At 45.9% G+C, this 22,962-nt stretch overlaps 1 protein-coding gene and 1 non-coding gene across 3 annotated transcripts in view; one reads left to right on the forward strand and one right to left on the reverse strand.

The window, feature by feature from the left end:
* Nucleotides 1–137, forward strand: LOC133081003 (small nucleolar RNA SNORA76). The gene has a single exon (XR_009698679.1). It is a non-coding gene; the product is annotated as a small nucleolar RNA SNORA76 (small nucleolar RNA).
* A 1,554-nt stretch (nt 138–1,691) lies between these two features.
* Nucleotides 1,692–22,962, reverse strand: part of TEX2 (testis expressed 2) — a 107,457-nt gene continuing 86,186 nt past the window's right edge. Inside the window, exons 8-12 of one of the 2 annotated variants that reach the window (XM_061175506.1) lie at nt 15,885–16,017; nt 9,661–9,786; nt 7,808–8,017; nt 5,091–5,211; nt 1,692–3,397 (exon numbers count right to left, since the gene is read on the reverse strand). In XM_061175506.1, coding sequence (XP_061031489.1) covers nt 3,275–3,397; nt 5,091–5,211; nt 7,808–8,017; nt 9,661–9,786; nt 15,885–16,017 — 713 coding nt within the window. In that variant the 3' untranslated portion in view covers nt 1,692–3,274. Of the gene's footprint in view, nt 3,398–5,090; nt 5,212–7,807; nt 8,018–9,660; nt 9,787–15,884; nt 16,018–22,962 lie in introns of those variants that run through there. The other variant, XM_061175507.1, reaches the window with a different exon arrangement.

The raw sequence follows: 22,962 nt of genomic DNA on the forward strand, positions 1-22,962 counted from the left end.
GCGCTGCCTTTGAGCCCCCGCCGCGCCTGCGCGTGGCGCCGGGGGTCAGGCTGCAGCGCCAGAGCAGCACGCGCTTGCGCATAACTGGGGCCGTCTTGCCCCCGCGGCGGCGGCCCTTTTAACCGCGAGCTACACGGCGGCACTGGGCTGCCGGGGTAGGGGGCTGGGGAAGGCGTCGGGGGTCCTGCAGTCTCTGCCTATATTCCTGTGCCTGTCCTGTGAGTCCGAGTGTTCTCTCCGTGGAAATCAGTGAGACGGGCAGGTTCATTTAACCGCGGCGGGGAGGGCGTCTGCAGGGAGGGGAGATGAGAATCCGGCTGTGGCCTTCAACAGCTTGAGTGAAGGCCGTAGTGCACTTGACACGAACTGGCTCCCGGTCCTGAGCTGCATGGGCTGAACTCGTCTGGCTGAGGTGTATTCGCAGACTACTTAGGAAAAACCGCCGTTTAGGGTCAACTGCTTATTTGGATATGCCCCAGATAGCTTGAACAGCTCACAGTGACAGGGTTTTGTGCATTGCGGGGCACAACACAGGCACCTAAATAAATGCACAATCACTCCTTCGTAATCCACATTCTAGGTGATGACGATCCCTCCTGGATTTAGGTGAAACGTGCATCATTTCTGAGTACAAGGCAGCACGTGTTGAAGGGCAGGTATGCACAAGTGCCATGTCTAGCTGCTTTGGTACTTAATGGAGGGGGCCCCAAGTTAGCAGGGTTGGTAGGCAGTTGGTGTAAACTCTAGTTCAGGAGCAGGACTTTTAAAAATACGAATCGAGCTGATCTCCCTGTGCTATGCGGCTGCTTCCCACTAGCTAGCTATTTTACATTTGGTAGTGTATATATGTCCATGCCACTGTCTCACTTTGTCCCAGCTTACCCTTCCCCCTCCCCGTATCCTCAAGTCCATTCTCTAGTAGGTCTGTGTCTTTATTCCTGTCTTGCCACTAGGTTCTTCATGACCTTTTTTTTTTTTTTTTCCCTTAGATTCCATGTATATGTGTTAGCATACGGTATTTGTTTTTCTCTTTCTGACTTACTTCACTCTGTATGACAGACTCTTAACTCCATCCACCTCACTACAAATAACTCAGTTTCATTTCTTTTTATGGCTGAGTAATATTCCATTGTATATATGTGCCACATCTTCTTTATCCATTCATCCGATGATGGACACTTAGGTTGCTTCCATGTTCTGGCTATTGTAAATAGAGCTGCAATGACCATTTTGGTACATGACTTTTTGAATTATGGTTTTCTCAGGGTATATGCCCAGTAGTGGGATTGCTGTTTGTGACCACCTAGAGTGGTGGGATAGGGAGGGTGGGAGGGAGGGAGATGCAAGAGGGAAGAGATATGGGAACATATGTATATGTATAACTGATTCACTTTGTTATAAAGCAGAAACTAACACACCGTTGTAAAGCAATTATACTCCAATACAGATGTTAAAAAAAAAAAAAAGAATAATAAAAATAATAAAAAAAATAATAAAAAAAGGATAATAGCGCCTTCCTTACATCAGGGTGTGGTCTACTTTGGATCCTCTAACAGAACAGGTCCAGTGACCACCCAAGAAACTGAAGCTGCTACTGGCAGCTGAGGGCCCAGGTTTATTCTGTACCACAGTTTATTCTGTTCCTATTATCTAAGCAGGATCAAGGAGAAATAACTTAGATGCTCATCTAGTATTTGACATGAGATATTTATTTTGTGAAACAATGCAAGCGATTGTAAATCCCCACATACTATTTGATTAAGTGCAATAGGGTACAGTCATGTGTAATCTCTTTACACAATAGTGCATCTAGTCCTTTGCCTTTAATTATTGCACAAAAATTATAAGACCAGCGAACAAGACATGCGCACTGACAGGCAAATTGGCCTACACAATGAGAAATCAGAACAGTACACTGACTGGAATGGTCCGATAATTTAAGTCAAATGTTTTAATGGTGCAATTAAAGTAATCAAATAAGGGTTCAAATATGTTTTTTTCAATATATTAATTTCTTTAAAGTCCCGTTCAGGCAAGGTGCTGTTGCTGTTTAAAAAACCACTATTAGCTTTGTCCACAGATGTAAGTTGTCAAAAGTTAACCCAAGGTAAGTTTGATGTTGAATGCAGCTTTAAACAATTAAAAAATTGTATTGAGTGTACTTCTCAAAGCAAATTACACAGTTTGAGAGAGCCCCGAAACCTGTAAACTAAATGTTCTGACACAAATGCACAAAATAAAGTTGGCAACGTTAAATGTCACGTTAATTTTGAGATCTGTAGTGTTTGATGCTGAACAAACATCAGCAAGTGTTTGATGCTGAGCAAACATCAGCATCGTCTTGACTCAAGATGATAGAGAGCAGTCTCCGGGTTTTGGCCATCAGAAAAGGAAACTGCCCGCAAAACATCCCAAACCAATTAGGTTAACAAAGCATTTAAGATGCCTATTTAAAGCTTCCCAGAGCTCACAGCAAGTGCCAGGTGGAAGGACGGTGGCTCTGGCTTTGTGGCCCCACCCCAGTCCAGTCATTAACGTTTGTTTGATATTTCCACATATGCTCACGTCTCAGGAAAACATTTGGGATTAGTCAGAAACCAGGTGATTGTACCTCCTTGGTAAAAGGTGTGGGATGGTTTGATCTCATGGCTTTGCCTAATGGTCACATAAATCCCACGGTTCCCGCCCCAGCTGATAGTGTGTTAGAGTGTATGTTCTATGGCTACTTGCTTCCAAAACGCACAATTAAGAAGAGTAAGTTGCTATGTATATCTTTTTATCACCAAAGAAATAGTTCACAAAATTCCACTCCCCACCCTCCACATGTGTAACCACACTGACGTTCTCTTGGTGTGGAGGGCTGCATCACACAAACCGTAAAAGTGAGAAAACATTCCACTGCACTGGCTGCCTGAGAAAAAGCTTTGGAGGCATCGAGGAGGCAAGGGGAAGCCTTCCAGTTGTGCAGCTTCGCTCTTAATGTGCTCTTTTGCTGCCACAGAAACTGGTAGACTTAGAAAAGCCATGGTGGGAGTCACCTGTAATCTCTGGATCCACCGTGATGATCCTTCCAGTTTTCCTTTGCTGAGTCAAAGCTTTGCAGGAGGCAATCTGGACCCCATTCACTGGACACCTCCCGGTGGGATGGGCGCCGGCAGGCAGAGGGCAGAAGCTGTGGCACGAGGAAAGCCCAGTGCTACAGCCCAGATGGCAGCCGAGAACCCCACACCTTGAGCTTCATCTCATAATACTGGGAACACCAGGTCTGCACCCATCACAGCTGATCAGCAGCCTCCACCAGTGGGTCTTTCAGGAGGCTGGAAGTGGAGCGGGGATCCATGGCCGAGTGCATGATAGGGATATAAACGTCGTCCATGTTTGGCATGACAAAAACTTTCTGTAGAAAGAAGGAACAGGCATGTGGAAGAATGCTCTTTTCTCAGAGTTGCCCTAGTGTGTTCTGATAATAATTTTAGGCTTTAGACTAGTTTTTAAAATACATATGAAACAACTTTTCCTACACATTCCAAACTAATTCCTCTATGATATTTAGAAAGCGTTGAGGTATCACACCAGTGCACGAACACGAGAACCCAATAAGCTCTGAGGAAGAAGCAGCCTTTGATTTCATGTACATATAATAAAATTACTCATGAATTGATAAATAACATTAAGAGAATTAAGAGTGTAAGCTGCTCATAGTATTTCCAAATTACTATATCCAGAACACATATTCCAACACACATAAGCCAACTTATCCATTTAAATCCTAGCAACAAAAATGTAAGCTAATTTTTTATTTTTTTCAAACCAGAACCAGTTAAAGCTACGTATGAAAGAAATCCTACTATAGTGAACACCCAAAGGATAATGAGTGATTGACAGTAATGGTGCTTTGCCTATCTGTTTATAAACTAATTTTATGTAAGTGAATTTTGGCAATGTATTCAACTTCAGCAATGCTTTCTTCCAAAGCAAAAACAAAAACAGGTGGCCATGGGAGAATGCAAGCAGTTACCCTTCAACTTCCCAACTTGCCTCAAAAATACCATGCACCAAAGTTTGCCCCCTAAAAGAGATGACCCTTATATCCCAATACCCCTAAAAGAGATGACCCACCCAAATTCCTAATGCAGGATCTAGGGAGATAAGAAAAAGGAAAAGAACTGAAGGCATGAGATTGTCTTTCCCCTAATTAGGTTCAAAGTACTTTTCCTTTTGGAGATAAGACTAAGCTTTCCATAGACTGGTTTTTAGTTACATTTAACCTATAGCTTTTAAATAATAAAAAATATGTAATTTTAAAGGCAATAACTCAAAATATACTACTGCAAAAATAATACCGGTCTTCTTCAAAAGCTGAAATTTACTACAAAGTAAATAGTCTGTTAATCCGTAAAACCTTAAAAGACAACTATGCCTCAAAAACCTGATAAAAATTTGATAGAAACAGCTCATTCCAGGGCCTCAGCTACACTGCTATTTCCCTTGGTGGCAGAATGCAGAAGACAGGCTTAGAGAATGAGCTCTGGCTTAGTCAACTCCAGAAGATCTCTAGACTACCCTAGAAGATCCACAGGGGAGGGACAGGCCTGATTCATCTTTGGACTTCCAGGGTAGGTGGTAGCTACATGCGGAATGTTTGTTGCAACAAACAAACAATTTGTTTGTTGAAAACAAACCAAGCAAGGTGGGTACCACACAAGGGCAGGAACCACCACAGCCCGGGTGCTACTAGCTGGCCAATTCCAGGCCCCACCCGGGGAAAAAGTCCAAAGATAGCCCCAGCAGATGGACGGCTTAACCCTTGCCGGGCCTACTGGTACACAACAGTCATTTTGCTCTTTGACCCCTACCTTTTGAGTTTCCTCTAAAGACTACTTCACGGGGTTCTGTGGATGAGTTTCAGAGTTTTTGAAACTAAACCTGAAACTTTATGCCTATTTGATCATATGTGTACTTTCCTGGGGTCCATAGCTTTCACCAGATTTTCCAAGGAGGATCCTGACCCACATGAGGTTCAGAACCTCTGTTCTACCCAGAGCTTTTAGAGCCTCAGCATGAAACACTAGATGACACTGCAGGTGTACCTGAAACTCTTGCTCCAGTTTCTTCTCTATCCAGTCTGTCACATGAACTAAAGTCACTTCTCTCTCTCCAAGTTTTGGCCGAGCTTTCAGCTCGATATGTGGTGGCTTCCGGAAACCATACCTTTTTAAAGAAGACAAGTAATAACCACATTTAGAAGCAAAGAAAAGAAGTGGACAATACCAAGAGCAAACATTCCTCATTTACACAAGGCTTTATCACTACTTAAATGTTCTCTTCTTCTGAAAATCCCTTCTAAAAAACACTTCAGTGCAGCAAGTATGAATTGTGAACTCCCTGTGTCCCTGGACCCAGGGCCGTGATGATCTGAGAACAGTTGTGACAAACTAAGAAAGCCAGGAAATGCCACTGGAAAAGTCCATGACCTGGGCATTGTTTCTGGTTTTTGTTTTTCCTAAAATGGCAAGGATCTTTTTTGTTTCTATTTTTATGAAAGTAGGATATGTCTGTTACAAAATCCAAAATATACAAGTGTATAAAGCAGAAAATAAAAGACACTCTCTCTCTGAGTCTCATAACCAAGACAGGACCACTGAGAGAAGTGGGATCAATTTTCCCCACACTCCTAATATGCATACGTAAATAGAAACGTTCTATAACCTGCTTCTTCATTCCACACTCCACACCATAATTATGGCTTCTCAATGGAGCAGACTGGCACTCAGAAATGTTGGTAAGGTATCCGGTCAAGAGACTGCGTGCTATCAAACTAAAAACTTCAACCCACCATGGACCACTGTTTTAAAAAATCCAGGCACACCTCGGAGATACCGTGGGCTCAGTTCCAGATTACCACAATAAAGCTAATTACTGCAATAAAGTGAGTCACGTGAATTTTTGGTTTCCCAGTGCATATAAAAGTTATATTTACACTATTCTGTAGTCAATTAAGTGTGCAAAACAATGTACGTATCTCAACTGAAAAACACTTTATTGCTAAAAAAATGCTAACCATCATCTGACAATGCAGGGTTGCCATGAACCTCCAATTTGTAAAAAACGCAATATCGGCAAGTACAAGAAAGCAAAGCATAGTAAGATGAGGTCTGCCTGTACAATAAAAATGGCAAATTGCTATAAATGTTTCTAAACACTCTCAGTATCTACACTTATCTTTGTGGATTAATAACAAACAGTTCAGCACCCGAGCATGCCCTGGGTGGCACTAGCCTAGAGGTCTCTAATTTTAACTCCCATTGAGCAGTGGCATTTGTAACTCCTAAGTCAAAGCTTGGAAGAGGGAGAAACGTATCAACTCTTACTATTTAAAAAAAAATTGTTATTAGGCTTGGAAAAATGCACAGTAAGTTACTTATTAACTGGTTATTTTTGGATGGTAAGGTTACAGGCTTTTTTTTTTCTGTTTTCTTCATGTTCTTCCAGTGAAAACATTACTTTTTAAAAATAAAATCTAAAATGGTATTTTAAAGTTTTTACTGGGAAACACCAACATCATCATTAAATGATCAGCCAATTAAAAAATCCTTTTGTGATCATTCCTACAAGCCCTTCTGAACACTAAAGTTGTGTACCAGCATGCTGGTTTCACTCTATAACAGAACAGAGCTATCTTTTTCACACAGCTGTAGCTTATGGTACAAAGAGGTCTTTTATGCAATCCCTGTATACCCTTATGCACATTTGAATGTCAATTTTTTTTTAAAAATATTAATTAATTAATTTATTTATTTTGGCTGTGTTGGGTCTTCGTTTCTGTGCGAGGGCTTTCTCTAGTTGCGGCAAGTGGGGGCCACTCTTCATTGCGGTGCGCGGGCCTCTCACTATCGCGGCCTCTCTTGTTGCGGAGCACAGGCTCCAGACGCGCAAGCTCAGTAATTGTGGCTCACGGGCCCAGCCGCTCCGCGGCATGTGGGATCTTCCCAGACCAGGGCTCGAACCCGTGTCCCCTGCATTGGCAGGCAGATTCTCAACCACTGCACCACCAGGGAAGCCCTGAATGTCAATTTAAAATTGAGATTTATAGATAGTGATTTTCTTCTGCTGGGCTCATGAAAAATTTATTTCAGTGATTCTCAATCCTGGCTTAGTCCCCCAACCGCTGAGTCCTGGGGGCTGGGCTGGGCATAGCTTTAACAAGTCACCCAGGTGACTGTGATATGCAGGTGGAGTTAAGACCCACTGGTTCAGTCAAATGACAAGACTTTCTACCACAGTTACCAAGCACACATGCTCCTGCCTCCTTAACATCCAGGTCTGACCTGGGGAAGTCTTCCCTAACCGCCCAGGACTCTGCTGGATGTGTGATCCCCATCTGTAAGGTGGGCATAATGATGGCCCTATCTCCGCAGGATGCTGTGAGGACTGGCCAGCTGAAGCAGTTACACCCCAGGCTAGCAGAGAATACGAGGTCTACAAAGGACAGCTGTCCTCACTGGTGGAAAGGGTTGGCTTGAGAGAGGAGGAAGACCAAGAAGAGAAACAGCCCATCCCATAAACTTCACCAATAACCTCAACTCTCCCTAAGGTGTGAAGATGAGTCTTTACATGTGAATTAACCACTCACAGTAGAAGGCAGAATCAGATTTACAACTAACGTTAAGGTTCCATAAAAAACGTTTGAAAGTGCTTCTTCCCAGGAGAAGGTACTTTCCATAATGTCAAGGATCAGCAAGCTGGGATTTTTATGGTCACGCAAGAAGGGGAATCACTGGCTGGCCCCGAGGGGCCCTCTACGCACCATATTCGGTCAGTCGGGGGAGGTGGAATGTTGACCGCCAAGGTTCCTCTGCATTCTTGTACTTCGACAGTTAGCAGCAGTGGTGTATTGGAGACTTCTTCAATCTTCTTTTTAATGAACTCTGTCTCCGTTGCTTTTTGGAAATATTTTGACTTGGTAATTTTATCAACAAACCTCATAATCTTACTTGTTCGGTGACCTCCAACATACCTTTAAATGAGGGACACAGACAGGTGTTAGTATAGACTTTGTTCCTTCACAAACAACTTGGTGGCTCTGTGTTCACCTGACTTTAGACCTGAGTTTCTCAACCGCAGCACCACTGACACGGTGGACTGGGCGATTCTTTGTTGTGGATGTTGCCAGATGTTTAACAGCATCCCTGGCCTCAGCCTACTGGATGTCAATAGCACGTTCCCCCACAGATATGACAATAAAAAATGTCTCTGGACATGGCTAAATGTCCCCGGGGTGGGGGGGGAACAAAATAACCCCCAGGTGAGAACTACTACTTTATTTATTTTTAAATTTAATTTAATTAATTTATTTTTGGCTGCGCTGCACGGCATGCAGGATCTTAGTTCCCCGACCAGGGATCGAACCTGTGCCCCTGCAGTGGAAGCACGGAGTCTTAACCACTGCACCACCAGGGAAGTCCAGAGAACTACAACTTTAGACAAGGTGCAGACATCAGATAGAGCCTGAGTCTTGACAAAGGAGAGTCAGACCAAGTTCTCACAGTGCAAGCAGGGAAGGCATCTCACCTGCTCTCCTTTACAACCTTCAAATACTGAATATAAATCCAGTGTCCTCTGAGCAAAATCTCACCATCTCTACATAGCAAATAAGAAATCGGGCTGCATTAACAGGGCCACAAAACACAGTAAAACACCTGCCTTTTAGATGGTGTCACACCAACTCTGAGCAGCAACTACTTGTCAAAGGGCTTAGGAGCATCTAAAGAAAAAAGCTACATCAAGCTGATATGCTAGCAGCCCAGGAAAGCAAGCTTTCCCGTATCAGGTCACATGTACCTAAGACTACCCTAAGAAGAGAGGATATTTGCTCTTAAAATCCTCCACAGTTCCAGAGTGTCAGGAATAGTATGTGTATGTGTGTAGGCAAAAGCAATTATTCTTAAGAAGGTCAGGTGGGGAGAGTTTAAATAATGCACACAAACTTTAGTCCCAATTCCTCAAACATCTAGATTCTCTTTTCATCTTCTGTAGGATTTCAAAAGTGAATAGGTTGATATTTTCTTACAAATACTTCTGAATCACCTGGTTTCTTTATCATTTTAGTTTCTTCACTCACTTTAAATAATTAAAAGATCCTTACAGAGAGGCAGCCTAAGCACTTTGATCATTCAGCAGTCCAAGTAACAGGCAAAGGGAGCCACCAAAATGTAGTTCATGATCCAAAAGATCAGCTAAGTGATCCACGTTTTCAAAATTCACCGAAGAAATCACCTGAATGTTTCAACACTGTAGGAACTAAAAGCTCAACAGAAGCAAGTGTGACCCGTCAGAAGGGAAGTAATGCTCCCTATCGGCACCAGGGGGAGCTGTTGTGTAATCTGTGCTCCTTGTGATAAACACGCCCTTCAATTCTCTGTTATTTATTCCAACGGCCCAAGAAAACCATTTTGGTCTGGACCCTCTTAATTAGGGAAAGCTATTCGGGTCTTTTGCTTTGGGGCATGAAATTTTAGCCCATTGGCTTTTAGTTATTAATGCAAAAACCATTCACTCAAAGTGAAGGAGGAAGGAAGATCAGAGAGGAAAAGACAATAAAAGCTCACTCCCAACTTGCAGCCCTGACCCCTGAAGACCCCAGAAGCTGGATCCACTCACCCTTCAGCCCCTGGGAGAAGTGGTTTGTCTCCTGTGCCGGGCTCTGGTGCGTCGTCTTCGTCAGAGGAGCCAGCACTGGAGGACTCCTCGTCGCTGTCGGCCAGACAGAAGGCCCTGGGCCTGCAACTGATCAGGGCAGAGTCACCACGGCAGCTGGCCCAGCGCCAGGCTCCACCGCCACCACTGCTACCACGTCATCACTCTCCCCCACCCAGCCCAGACAGAAGAGGCCCAATCCAAGCGTCCTCGGATTGGCCTGGTCCCCCGGGAGACCCTTCAGTGCCAAGTCCCCAGCAGGACCGCAGAGGACTTGGGCCTGACGGGCTGGATTCTGCGCATGCGTCAGAAAGACAGGTGGTGGGAGTGTGATGCAGTCCACACAAAATGCAGTGATCTCGTCAACAGTGCAGCGTAGCCAATGGGAGGGTGAGTGGAAAGAACGATGGTTGCACGGGGGAGGGGACAGCTCACATTGGCGCCATGACCACCTCACAGATGACGGGGATGTTCAGGCAAGTCCCCTGACTCTGGCTGAGTTCAACAGCTATGCTTTTTGGCTTAGTTTCCTCCCGTTAGTTTTGGCTCAAGACTCCTTCCTAGTGAAATTACGTATCCTAGCCCACACCTGCCCCAGCTCCTGAAGGTCACAGAAAAAACCAACAACCAACAAATCTCAAGGGACTCTAGGAAGCAACTGACATGAGAACCCAGGAACTTTTCAAGAAAAGTACTAATTTAAAACCGTTTTTTAGGGCTTCCCTGGTGACGCAGTGGTTAAGAATCCGCCTGCCAATGCAGGGGACACAGGTTCAAGCCCTGGTCCGGGAAGAGCCCACATGCCACGGAGCAGCTAAGCCCGTGCGCCACAACTACTGAGCCTGCGCTCTAGAGTCCTCGCATCACAACTACTGAAGCCCACGCGCCTAGAGCCCGTGCTCCGCAACAAGAGAAGCCACCGCAATGAGAAGCCCGCGCCCCGCAAAGAAGAGTAGCCCCTGCTCGCCACAACTAGAGAAAGCCCATGCACAGCAACAAAGACCCAATGCAGCCAAAAATAAATAAATAAATAAATAAATTTATTTAAAAAAAACACACACGTTTTTTAAATGAAGTAAGAAAAAACTTCACCAGAGAGCAATGTCCCTCGTTAATCTTCCCAGGGTAGAGCCTCAGTTTCCACTGGATCACTGGCAGCAGCCAGTGATCAAGGTTCCCCTGTGAGGGCCCTGGGGGTTCCTGGCCAAGCTTGGGCCCCACAGAAGGCAGCTCCCTCCCTGGATGGTGGCTTTGCTTCAGAGAGGCAGAAAGCAGGGCCCATCTCTGAGGCTCAGAGACTTAATGGGGACAGAATGAACACAATTAAGCTACCAAATGGTCACTAAGCAGAGGGTGGGCCTTGTATTTTTTTTTTTTTTTTTTTTTTTTGGTTGCATTGGGTCTTAGTTGCGGCTCACAGGCTTCTTAGTTGTGGCACGTGGGGGCCTTGTATTTTTGATAAGGACAAAAATCACCAGGACAGGGGAAGGCAGCGCAGCTTAGGTCCCATCTTCCTGCGGGCGTAACCCTTTGGGGTTTTCCTTGGGCCACCAGAAGCCCACGGGGGCAGTCATCTCCTGGCCAACAAGGGCCAAGGGCACCCAAGGGCAGAGCACACATGCCAGTGTGGACTTGAAGGCCCAGCAGAGGCCCCAGCACTGGGAAGAGGGCACTGAAATCTCCGCCCTGAAACAGGAGCCCGGCTGTAAGAGGACCGAGCACAAATGTCCTCCCTGGCAGGACACCCGGATCCTCCTTGATCCTGGCCCTGAAACATTAGAGCCAGCGCTCTAGCCAACAGGCTTGAGTACAGCGTTAAAGGGAAACTCCCTCTGCAGACACAAAGGCCTCTTGTCCCTGGCCACGGGGACAGCACCCGACTCCTCCTCCTTCCATCAGAAGCCGGGCTAGTCCAGGAAATGCTCACGTGTGTCTGCTGGTCACAAAACCATCTCCGCGCTTTCCAGGGTTAGGCAGCCCTCACAGAGCTCTTCTTTTATATAAAAAGTAAAATATGATTCCCAAGAAAGCCTACACTGGGTCTTGGGATGAAGAAAGTCAGGGAGGTAAGTCCCCAAAGATAACACAACCATCTCAGAAACCTCTCTTACTTCTCCATCAGTAAAACGACTGTGCCCCCTGGCTCAGACCTCATGCTGCCAGGTGAGGAAGGTACAGAGCACAAAAGGCTGCCTCAGTATCCTGGACCACAGTGAAACCTGCAGAACCACCGTTCCCTTCTGTCCCCACTGGTATTTGTCATCTGGCAGCCTCCAGACCTGGGGCAGAAGATGCCAAAGGCTGAGCACTGCAGTGAGCTCTCGGGTTCCTGAATTAATCCTCCACAGGACAGAGAACAGGACAAATTCTGTGGCTTGAAGTTAATCATTTAGACAATGCTCTGTCAGTTAAAACAGATCAGATGACATGAAATTCTGACTGTGACCAAATGGTACCTCTCCTCTCAGCATAGGGAGCTGTATTATGCGGCACCCAATACTTACTAATTAAAAGTGTAATTAAATATTTGGCTGATATTCAAGTTTTATAACTGAACATGCATTTTGTGATCTCAACTTTATGATGAATTTCAGAGAAAGACACCCTGCACATTCTTATATAAGATGTGCTGGAACGCAATAAGCCTACTTTTTTAAACACACCTTAGAATCTGAGATAAGTGTAATATCCTTTCAAGAGTCACCTTAAAGGGCTTATTCCAGTTTTGCTGCCTCTGCTAAAAATCTTTTTGGAAATGCGCTTGCAGTCGGACACATAAGAAAAAGTGCGTTATTTTATCACTGATACTCTCTGTCTTGAACCAAACATTTAATTTCTTAGTCTCATAATCACCATCACCTCTGAACGACGTCTGGCAATTTCTCAAAGATCCAATCCGTCTAGAAAGTAGGAAGATTTGCTGTCACTCAGAATACTTAAAGGAATGTCACAGACTCCGGAGGCAACTCTAAAAAGCAGCTCCAAAAAATGCTTTAAGTCAAGGCTGCATAATTAGATTAAACAGCCCAGTGAGGACTGCTTGGAGGGGGACCACGCTCACGAGAGTGCATTCGTTTCCTTTAACGGAAGTCGGGCCCATACATCTGCCACACACACGTGCACGTACACCCACAGAGCTAGACTGAGTCACGGCGTGGGCGACAAGCACTGGGCTCCCAGAATATCAGGGCCTCGGGGCGGGGTGGTGGACCCGGGTACACCGGGGACTAGCGGCCCAATACAGAGGTCGGGGGGGGCCCCCATACAGGGACAAGCACACCAGCCCAGGCTGCCGTGGTAGAGCACGGACAGGCCAAGGGCCTTCCAGGAAACGCCCGCCCCGATGTGCATTTAAATAGCAGCCAACGAGCAGCACATTCCCCTTCCCGACTCGCTTGCCCTTCAGGCCAATTCCTAAAGTTCAGACTGCCCAGCTCACCACCTGAATTCCATTTTGAGTGCCTTATCACCCCAAAGTCACTGTAGCTACAATGTGTAACAAGAAGACTGTTCGGGAAATACAAAGACTCAAGGAAAAATGTCTGCAAATATAAAGGGTACCCACATTTCAAAGGGAAAGGCCTTCACTAGAGTGAAGCGGCACAGACTTCAATTTCTTACCACCAGCCTCAGGGTCCTCACGAACTTTCTACAGTAAGCAGGACTTCCCACAGGCTGAGCAGCACCTCCTCAGGTACTCCCCACGGGCACAGTCATTTGCACACTTGAAGGGGGGCAGACAAAAGCAGCGAGACAAAGCAGAGGCCCTGCCAGAGCGGGACGGCAGGAGACAAGCCCTTGCCCAGAAGTGAGGCCCTGGATAGGCGGCCACGGGCCAAAGGGAGGGCCTGGAGGAAAGGGCTGCTGCAGACCCACCATTCACACGTGCTGCTCTAGGAGAGGCCTCCTCAAGGAAACCAAAGATCACACGCTCAGTAACAGCCACAGGTGCAGGGACTCTGCCTCTCCTCCGGCATTCAGCCTCAGGGCGATTCCATAGCTCCTGACTGAGGAGGAGGAGTGATGCTAGAATCACTTCTGGGATCAGGCTCTTAGCTATGGATGGGCTTTTGAGAGGCTCTCGAAGCTCCCAGAAATTGTGAGCCAAATGGTGCATGTGTAGGCATTCTCTGGGGGAAGGATCCAGAGCTCTCAGATTCCCAACGGGGTCCTTTATGCAAAAATGGGTTAAGGGTTCATCTATCCAGGCGTTTTCCTCCCAAGTGCTTTTAAAATTAAATGACAGCCAATTACACATCAACATAAAATTTAACACCCTCACAGGAAGAAGCAAAACATTTTATACCAGACTCTACTGGAAAAAAAATGGTACTTTAGATATATATTATAAACTAAATATAATACCATTATATTCCTAACGCAGAGGACTTTTTTCATGCAGTCTAGAGAAGCACTGCTTGCTCAGAAACGTGTCTGTCCTCCGATCAGCTGAGTTTATGAACTTGAAATTGTGCCAAGAGAGCTGCATGAAATAACAGTGAACATGGAACGCCTCAGTGGCAAGGATCTCAGGGACCTGGCTGTGGTGGGGCCCCACCTGCTCCCAAGACCCCTCTTTCCAATGGAGTCCCAGCAGCCCTGGGCCAGCACAGGGCTGTTTCCAGAAAGGGCTCCCTGCACAAATGCTCCTGACCGAAGTCTGCTCTGTCCAGCTCCCGGTTAGTTAGAGCTCATTTTCAAGACTGCTTCTGCCTAAGGTGCTTGGTTTTACTGGCAGCTGGTTCTGCAACTTTGCTGTCCCAAGGCTGGCCTGATGGCGCTCAGCTGGGCATGGCGCCGGGGTCGGGGCAGCTGGGGACAGAAGCTGAGTCTGACTAGAGGGCTAGATCAAGACCCCGGCAATACGAATCAAGGAAGTCTGTACGACTCTCCCCCAGGAAAGCCTCTTAAATGCTCCTGATCTCAATCCTCTCAGGTCTATAAACGGTGCCTTTATGTCGGGGAACATGATGAAAGGACAAGCTTCCTCGCGGTGTCACATGGGTCCGAACGAGACTCAGCACTGATGGGGTATGAAATGCTACATGGAGGGCTGATCAATACCACTCACCGGAAAACACAATCCACAGATTGCCGAATCCAAACACATTTTAACAAAACAGTAGAAAAGTGAAAGGAAAATAGCACAGATACAGGTTAGACTGCATACAGCAGGTGAAATTCTCCAAAAATTAAAACATGAACATTTTCATTAAGTCACCTGGATAACTCAGAATCACCTTAGTGAAAGAATGTTCTCAAATGTATGATCCAACTCCCCCATCTACTGTGCTTTCACCACAAGTATGAATACAAGCATCAGGTCAGCATCATAATAAAGCAAACATCTAAGAGCCTGTGTCTTATATTTATATTTAGATGCTGAGAAGGTGGCTCCTTGTGGCATTTTCCTATCATCGTACTGCCAATTCCATGCAAAGGGGCTAAAGATGTGAGAAGCAGACTCCAATCAGCATTTTTAGTTTGGTAAAAACAATAATATAATTTAAATATGTAGTCAGAAGCAGTCATTTTTAAGGTGTGTGGGAATGTGAAAGTTCCAGCTTATCCTTTCCAGGCATCCAAGAAAAAAAATCAGCTTCATTAACTATCTCACAAATTGGGAATATTTACTAAATTAGACAAACTCGGCAACAGATGCAGTATCTTCTACAAAGAGAGGAATTTTCTAAGAAAATAGATATTGTATTATTTAGGGGAAAGGCGTCTCAAAACACTTTAGGAGCACCCTCTTGGCTACAAAATCAGTCGTCTAATTGTAAATAATTCTGACTCTGTGATTAAAGCAGGCAGCCCCCTGAAGCACCTCAGCCTGGCCCACATAGTGCTGGTTTGTGGCTGCAACCTGAAGGAGGAAGCTTCTCTTCACAAAGCATTTTATTGTGCAGCCTGCCCGGCTGGTCTGAGTCAGGGATGCTTTCCAGGTAATCGACACTGTATGCTCCACTGGCAGCACCGAGGCCTACGGCACTGAGCAGAGGCGGGGACTCACGGTCTGCAGGGGGTGAAACCAGGAAACTATTCCCTGAAATCCTCCGGGGCCAGGAAGCACTTACATGAAGCTCGCGCTCAACATTGGGGCTATACACATCAAAGCTGCTTCTCAAGGGCTAGAGGAAGAAGGTGGTTCCCCTGGGTCGGGTTAGTAAATTCATATAGCCCCTTACCCTTCTTTGCCAATCTCTCCAACCTTCAGGGCTTCAACAAGAGGCTCTTTACCTAGTTTGGTCAAATTCATTTTGGTCTCAAGAGTCATCAGAAAGGACCCGTTGTAGGACATTTCCAAATCGATCCAGAGTCCTGGAGAAATGGTGAAAAAACAGAAGGTTTTTTCCCCCCCCCCAGAAAAACATGACTATAAGTGACAGATTAAAATTTATATTTTAAAGTATCTAAGTAGGTATCACATTGAAAGTCTATATATATTGCCTGTACTACCAATGCATGCAAGAAGATACTGTGAAAAGAAAAGTTTCTGGAAACAGTTCAAGCGTCTGGCAAATTGCCAGTATTTCAGCATCTGTTAAAATGGTCACAGTGAGCTCAGGGTCCTGTCCTCTGGGTTCTTCTCACTTTTGGTGAGACACACACTCCCAGCAGGAGGAGACGGCTTGCGCCAGGGCAAAGCCAGGATGAGGTCTGCGTTGTCCCAGCTGGTTAGAGGCAGAAGAGAGGTGCAGAGACTTCACAGCAAGCTGGGCTCTTTAAAGACACAAGTGAGAACCACTGCCTTTCTTAAAATTATCTATTGTTTGGGGGTGGGGGAGGGGAGGGGCACAGAAAATGGTTCAGGTTTAGCTTGGTATGATAAGGATGGTGACAAAACCTTTTAGAACCCTCTTCTTTCTGGAAATTGTGTAGGAATGGAATCAAAAGAATTCGTGTTCAAGCCCCAGGATTATCTAGATAAAGTTGGGTAACCACTTTGTACCTTAGTTGAAAAACCTGTTCCTTAATGACGCAGATGTAGAGAATGGACTTGAGGACACAGGGAGGGGGAAGGGTAAGCTGGGACAAAGTGAGAGAGTGGCATGGACATATATACACTACCAAATGTAAAACAGATAGCTAGTGGGAAGCAGCCTCATAGCACAGGGAGATCAGCTCGGTGCTTTGTGACCACCTAGAGGGGTGGGTTAGGGAGGGTGGGAGGGAGACGAAAGAGGGAGGAGATATGGGGATATATGTATATGTATAGCTGATTCACTTGGTTATAAAGCAGAAACTAACATGCCATTGTAAAGCAATTATACTCCAATAAAGATGTTAAAAAAAAAACAAAAAAAACCACCTGTTCCTTAGAAAAGACACTCATGTCAACGAGAGCATATCTTAGAGGCTTTTGGCTTTGCGGAATTTCACTGGGAAGGCCCACCAGCAGAAGTGGCCACTGACCAGAAGTCTAAAATGCAAATGGGGTCAGTCATCTCACAATCTTTTCTACCCCAGGGTCCTATGATTCAGCAGGTGGGACAGACTATGCTGTGACTTTACAGAGTCCAAGCTCCGTAACACCTCATGGACTTCCCATCAAAACACGGTCCTCACATGCACCCCAATGTTCACTGCAGCACTATTTACAATAGCCAGGTCATGGAAGCAAACTAAATGCCCATCAACAGACGAATAGATAAAGAAGGTGTGGTACATATATACAATGGAATATTACTCAGCCATAAAAAGGAACAAAATTGGGTCATTTGTTGAGACGTGGATGGATCTAGAGACTGTCATAGAGTGAAGTAAGTCAGAAAGAGAAAAACAAATATCGTATATTAACGCATGTATGTGGAACCTAGAAAAATGGTACAGATGAACCGGTTTGCAGGGCAGAAGTTGAGACACAGATGCAGAGAACAAACGTATGGACACCAAGGGGGGAAAGCGCGGGGGGGTGGGGGGGGTGATGAATTGGGAGATTGGGATTGACATGTATACACTGATGTGTATAAAACTGATGACTAATAAGAACCTACTGTATAAAAAAAAATAAAATTAAATTAAAAAATTAAAAAAAAACAACAAAACAGATCCGCTAGCTGGCTTGTGGGTACTAACAGTATATTCAACAAGTGTAACTTTTTTAAAATGCAAAAAGAATAAATCAATAATACAGCGGAGAAAAAAAAAAACATGGTCCTTCAAGTGGGTGTTTAAATGTTAATAAAGTTTTATAGATCCTCATAAGACAAATGACAATATCTAAAAGGAAGCAGGAAATTAATCTAAAACAACTGTTCACACACAGCCACATTTTCAAGCAATTACAGTAAATAACTTATCCCCTGTTTGGCCACCACCTCAGATAATAGCTTTCTTAACTTCAGTAAGCGCTAATGGTGTAACTCCTCACTAAAGGCAGAATAATTTCCATTTTGCTTTCACCAAATTCTTTTTATCATAATTGAAGATAATTATTTTCTGTGAATGACCTGGTTTAATTAAGTGATATGCAGATCAGTTGTGAATGTCTTCTTTGCAGCAACACACAAAACTGCTTTATTTCTTGCTTACATTAAACATTTAAAAATCATTAATTAGCTTGCTCTTCAGAGGCAGTGTTACTGGAAATAAAGGGCACATCTGCTTTAATAAAGACGTTTAGTCATTAATCACTTCCAGTAGAAAGGGAATTAGGGCAAAAAGCTTGATATTAGTAGATTTTAAAGTCAATATAAACGGAACATCAATAAAGAAGATATTTCTTCTTGTATATCTCCAGCTTTATTTAACTTGAGAATCAATAGCCTCAAACTACCTGGTAGCGGTATATATTCAGACATAATCATTTCCTTTGAAAGTCCCAGTCAGGTTTCCAGTAAATATTACTAGTATGTATTGCCTTCGAAGGTTGTCATATTAAAGGCACCAGAATTTTACTTGTTATAATAAAGTGGAAGGTTCTGTTTGTCTGTTTTTTAAATGAGGGGATATGGACACAGGTTTGGTAAACAGCTGGCCCACACCCCACTCATCGGGACATTCTACTCAGTGACGTGTGGTCCGGCCCCGCTGCCGGGAGCTGAGGCTGGGAAGAGGGAAAAGCACATGGAGCCCAGTCACGTGGACCGGGGCTTGAGGTCCCCTGGAAGTTTCTTGATGTCTGGGCACCAGCCTCCTCATCTGTACAGGGGAGGCTGCATGGCTTGTACAGCCTGGTGCTTCGTGCATCCTGGCAGGGCTCTCCCCTTCCTCATCCATCACCAGCCACTTCCTTCTTCTTACCACTCTGGGCTACAGCCTAGCTTGCTGCTGTTGCAATAGCCGACGGGGACCAGACCAGAGGAGGACACAGGGCCAGAGGGAAGAGGCTGCACTGGGCAGCCAGAGAGCCCTGTCCAGGCTGGGGAGCGGGCAAGGCGAGGACATCTGACCAAGCTTCTGCATAGGGGATGAAGCCTGTTTTTTGTATCATTGTAGATGCTCCATGAGGCCCACCCACGGGGCCTTGCCATTCTCAGTGAAGATATGAAGGAGTCAAGAATGGTTTGAGAATCTTTAAATACAGATATAAACTGCAAACATTCAAACAAGTTATCTTAATATGACGTGCTTGCATTCAGATGAGGGTAAGATGACAATTTTAACATTAGGTGCAAAGAAAAACACGCTTCTGTGACAACGACTCAGTGGGAAAAAGCTCCCTGAAAACCTTGTAGTGCACGTAACCGGAGCCGAAACCACATGGTCACATAAAGGGTGAGTCAGGAGCTCCCACCTTGCAGGACTGAAAGACGAAATCAGCAGTTACTAGAAAGGTGGTCTTCTCACTGAGGACACGTGTAGCAACACTGTGAAGTGGGGAAAGACACTGTGCTCTGAGTGGCACCCTAACCCTAACGAGCTGCATGCTCCTCACCTGGGTGAGCGCGGGAACAGAGCTTTTTCTTCTGGGCTCTTGACAAAGGTTAAGACTTGCTTGTGAGGCATTTCATTTAAAATGTTGCTTCCTGTAACCATCTGGTGTTGGTAGTGCTCAAGGACAAAAACCAGAAGTTAAGGAGCAAGGCAGTTTTTTAAATCTTTAAATAGGCGTAAGGCAGCCAGTCCTGAGAGGTTCTCTGGAAAGGGCATGAATACAAAGGGTCTTGTCTTAGTCTTCTTAGGCTGCTGTAACAAAATACCACAAACTGCGTGGCTGAAACAACATTTATTTGGCACAGTTCTGGAGGTTGGAAGTCCAAGATCAAGGTGCTGGCCGATTCATTCTTGGTGAGGGCTCTGTTCCTGGCCTGCAGACAACCGCCTTCTCCCGTGTCCTCATGTAGCACAGCGAGCAAGCTATCTCTCTGGTCTCTCTTCTCATGAGGGCACTAATCCCACCATGACCTCATCTAAACTTAATCACCCCAAAGGCCCCGTCTCTAAATACCATCACATTGCAGGTTAGGGCCTCAACATATGAGTTTGGGGGGAACACAGACATGCGGTCCGTAACAATCTCCATCACATGAGGGGTCTTCACGTTGTGAGGCTGTCCAGTGGCGAAGGGTGGCACCTGATTACCAACAAGTCCCTATAAAACTGGCCCGTTGCTGGCAACAAGGGAAACACAACTGACAATGAACATGACAAACTTCAGTCAGTCTTCACACAAGGACTTGAGGAGTTCGGAGGGCTGTTTTTCTGTTTCTCTTCAGCCTCGTGAGGGAAGGATCAGTTACCACCACCGCTACTCAGACTGTGGCAAAAGCTACTGCTCACTCCACCTCAAAATGTTTATTTAGTTCTTAACGCAAGCTATCAGAGCTCAAGACGCTGAAGTGAATCCCTGTCCTCTGGAAGTTTATGCCTGAAGAAGAGTAACGATGGCCTGGGCCACCTGGTGCAGAGCAGACCTAGATGCCAGCGGAGACAGTACACATGCCCTGGTACGTGTCACCAGAGACGAGTAGAACAGAGGTTCTTCCGCCTTCTCCCTGATAGTCGATTTAATAGACCCCATGGCCTCAGGAGCAGTCCTACCATGCTTGAATAAATCTAGTACTTTCACTCAGCAGTTTACTGTCATATTTACTATTAAAATAACTAAAAGGCCTCAGTCTCACTGGAACAGGTTTAATGGGGCCGGGGTTGCTCAGGAGGAGGTAAGAGGCCCTAAAGCCTTGTTCACAGGGTCTGGCTCATGTTACCTGCTCCTCCACTTCCCTCTACCCGTAACTGATGGCTGATTTTCACTCTGAAAGCCAACATTTGGCATCCAAAAAACAAAAGCTCTTAAAATGGAAGATTTAATAATATACTGATTTTACCAAGAACAGATGTTTGAGTTATTCAGCTCTCAGACGACCACATTAGTGACCGTTTTGTTCCTGGCAAACAGACTGGTGCCATATTGCTCACTCAGATACTGCAGAAAACTAGTATTATTCCTTGTAATTGGATGTGTCCTTTAGGACAGATGTCATTTTTGGTTTTGTCTACCTGTAACCGTTCTCGCAAACAGCTCCACCTTTCAAGGTCAACACAGTCCCAAATCAGAGTCTCTCCTCCCCACCCCACCCAAGTTCCACAAATGAGTATTTTTTCCCCCTTCCCACAAAAGGTATTTTTTTTCCTTGTGCAACACAGATCTGGTCAGAGAGTATATGTGCCATTCTTCTCAGTGCTGAGCCCCACAGTCTGGCCCTGTCACCGTGACCGACCTCAGGCAGCTGCTCTCTTGATGAGGGTGTAGCCAGAGGAACAGGCAGTTCACAGACTGCCCCTGGTTCCACTTTTCTGCAATACTCCGCTGGCAGAGCAGCTTCAGCCCCAGCACTGAACAAAGGCACCAGGCACCACAGATCAAGGTCTGGAAGGCAAATGTAGATGGTGGACCTGCCAGACACAACTACAGGCATCTCTGAAGACAGACCAGCTTCCTCTTCCTGGGGGACATGGTCACCTTTCCACAGAATCCAAGCCCTTTGGTGGAAACTCGGGTTGTTAATCGGGTATCTTGAAACAGGGCAAAAACGGTGCCACGCGGCACTCTGTCCACGTGGACGCTCAATGACCCTCTGCAGACAAACTCCGCGGAGCAGAAGCCCTGACGACTAAATTAATTAATCTGAACCTGAGGGGTCACGGTCCCCAGCCTTGGCTCATTGTGACACTGCTGACACCCCTGCAGGCACTGCTCTGAGGTCACGGGTCCCAGGCATGGAAGAGAAAAACCTGGCTGACAGACGAGGGTCCCCACCAAACCCCTTCAGGAAGATTTTACTAATCAAGCTTTGCAGCAGCAGCAGCAGCAACGAAAACCGATGGCTTCCTGCGTGTCACGTGTGCTCTCTGAGTGCTGACATGAAGCGTTTAATCTCCTCCACAACCAACAGGGGACAGGCTACCGCCATCATCACTCTATGGATGAGGAGCCCAAGGTGTTGAGTGCTTAGTAACCTCCCCAAGGCCTTGCTGCTGGATAATGAAGGAGCAGGGCCCAAACGCGGGTGGCCTGGCCCAGAGCTGGTACGCACAGCAAGCCTCTGGCTCTGGCCTAGAAGCTGTGGAGCAGCATGGAAAAGCGAGGCTGCTGAGTGATCTCTGGCACATCACGCCCTGTCTGGGCTTTGGCTTATGCATCTAAACACAGCAGGGTCCTGCTAGGGAACCTCTGATTGCCTTCTCAAGTCTAAACAGTCAATCTGCCCAATTCTTTAAGGCTTTGAAAAAGGAGCTATATATTTTTAATTAATTTTTATCCATAAGAAAAAAGATTAGGAGAGAATGTACCAAGAATGTACCAAATGTAGCAGAATGGTCATCCTGGCTATCTCTGAATGGTGGAACAATGGGTAATGTTTCCCTTTTCCCTTTTCTAAATATTCCAGTTTTCCCCATAATGAGTATTTGTTGAAGGAACGAAGGAGCAAACATTACCCTAACAGAGTTAATAAAACAACTGGAAAGAGCTTGGCCTGGTGGCCCCCCGAGGACAGGCCCTGGGGACAGCAGCGTGGGGTGCGGATGAGGAGTGGGGGGGGAGGCCTTGCTCTGTGGCCTGTAGGGAAGGAAGGAGACCACCCCCCACCCCATGGTGAGGTGTGTGTGGAGCGGGCAGGGGTCAGAGACAGGAGGTGCACGGCCAGTTTCCGAGGTTCAGATCCTCTCCACCTTCCGGCCACGGTTCCGGCCCCGGGAACGGTGGTCCTTTCCCCTTATCCGCTGCACTAGAACCTGGCTGTGTGTCTGGAACCAGGAATGGCCCTTTCCCTTCCATCTGTTCTGGGAGGACCTGCCGGCCTCAAGCTGTAGGATGGG

Source organism: Eubalaena glacialis, chromosome 19, assembly GCF_028564815.1.
Source record: "Eubalaena glacialis isolate mEubGla1 chromosome 19, mEubGla1.1.hap2.+ XY, whole genome shotgun sequence".
Taxonomy (NCBI): domain Eukaryota; kingdom Metazoa; phylum Chordata; class Mammalia; order Artiodactyla; family Balaenidae; genus Eubalaena; species Eubalaena glacialis.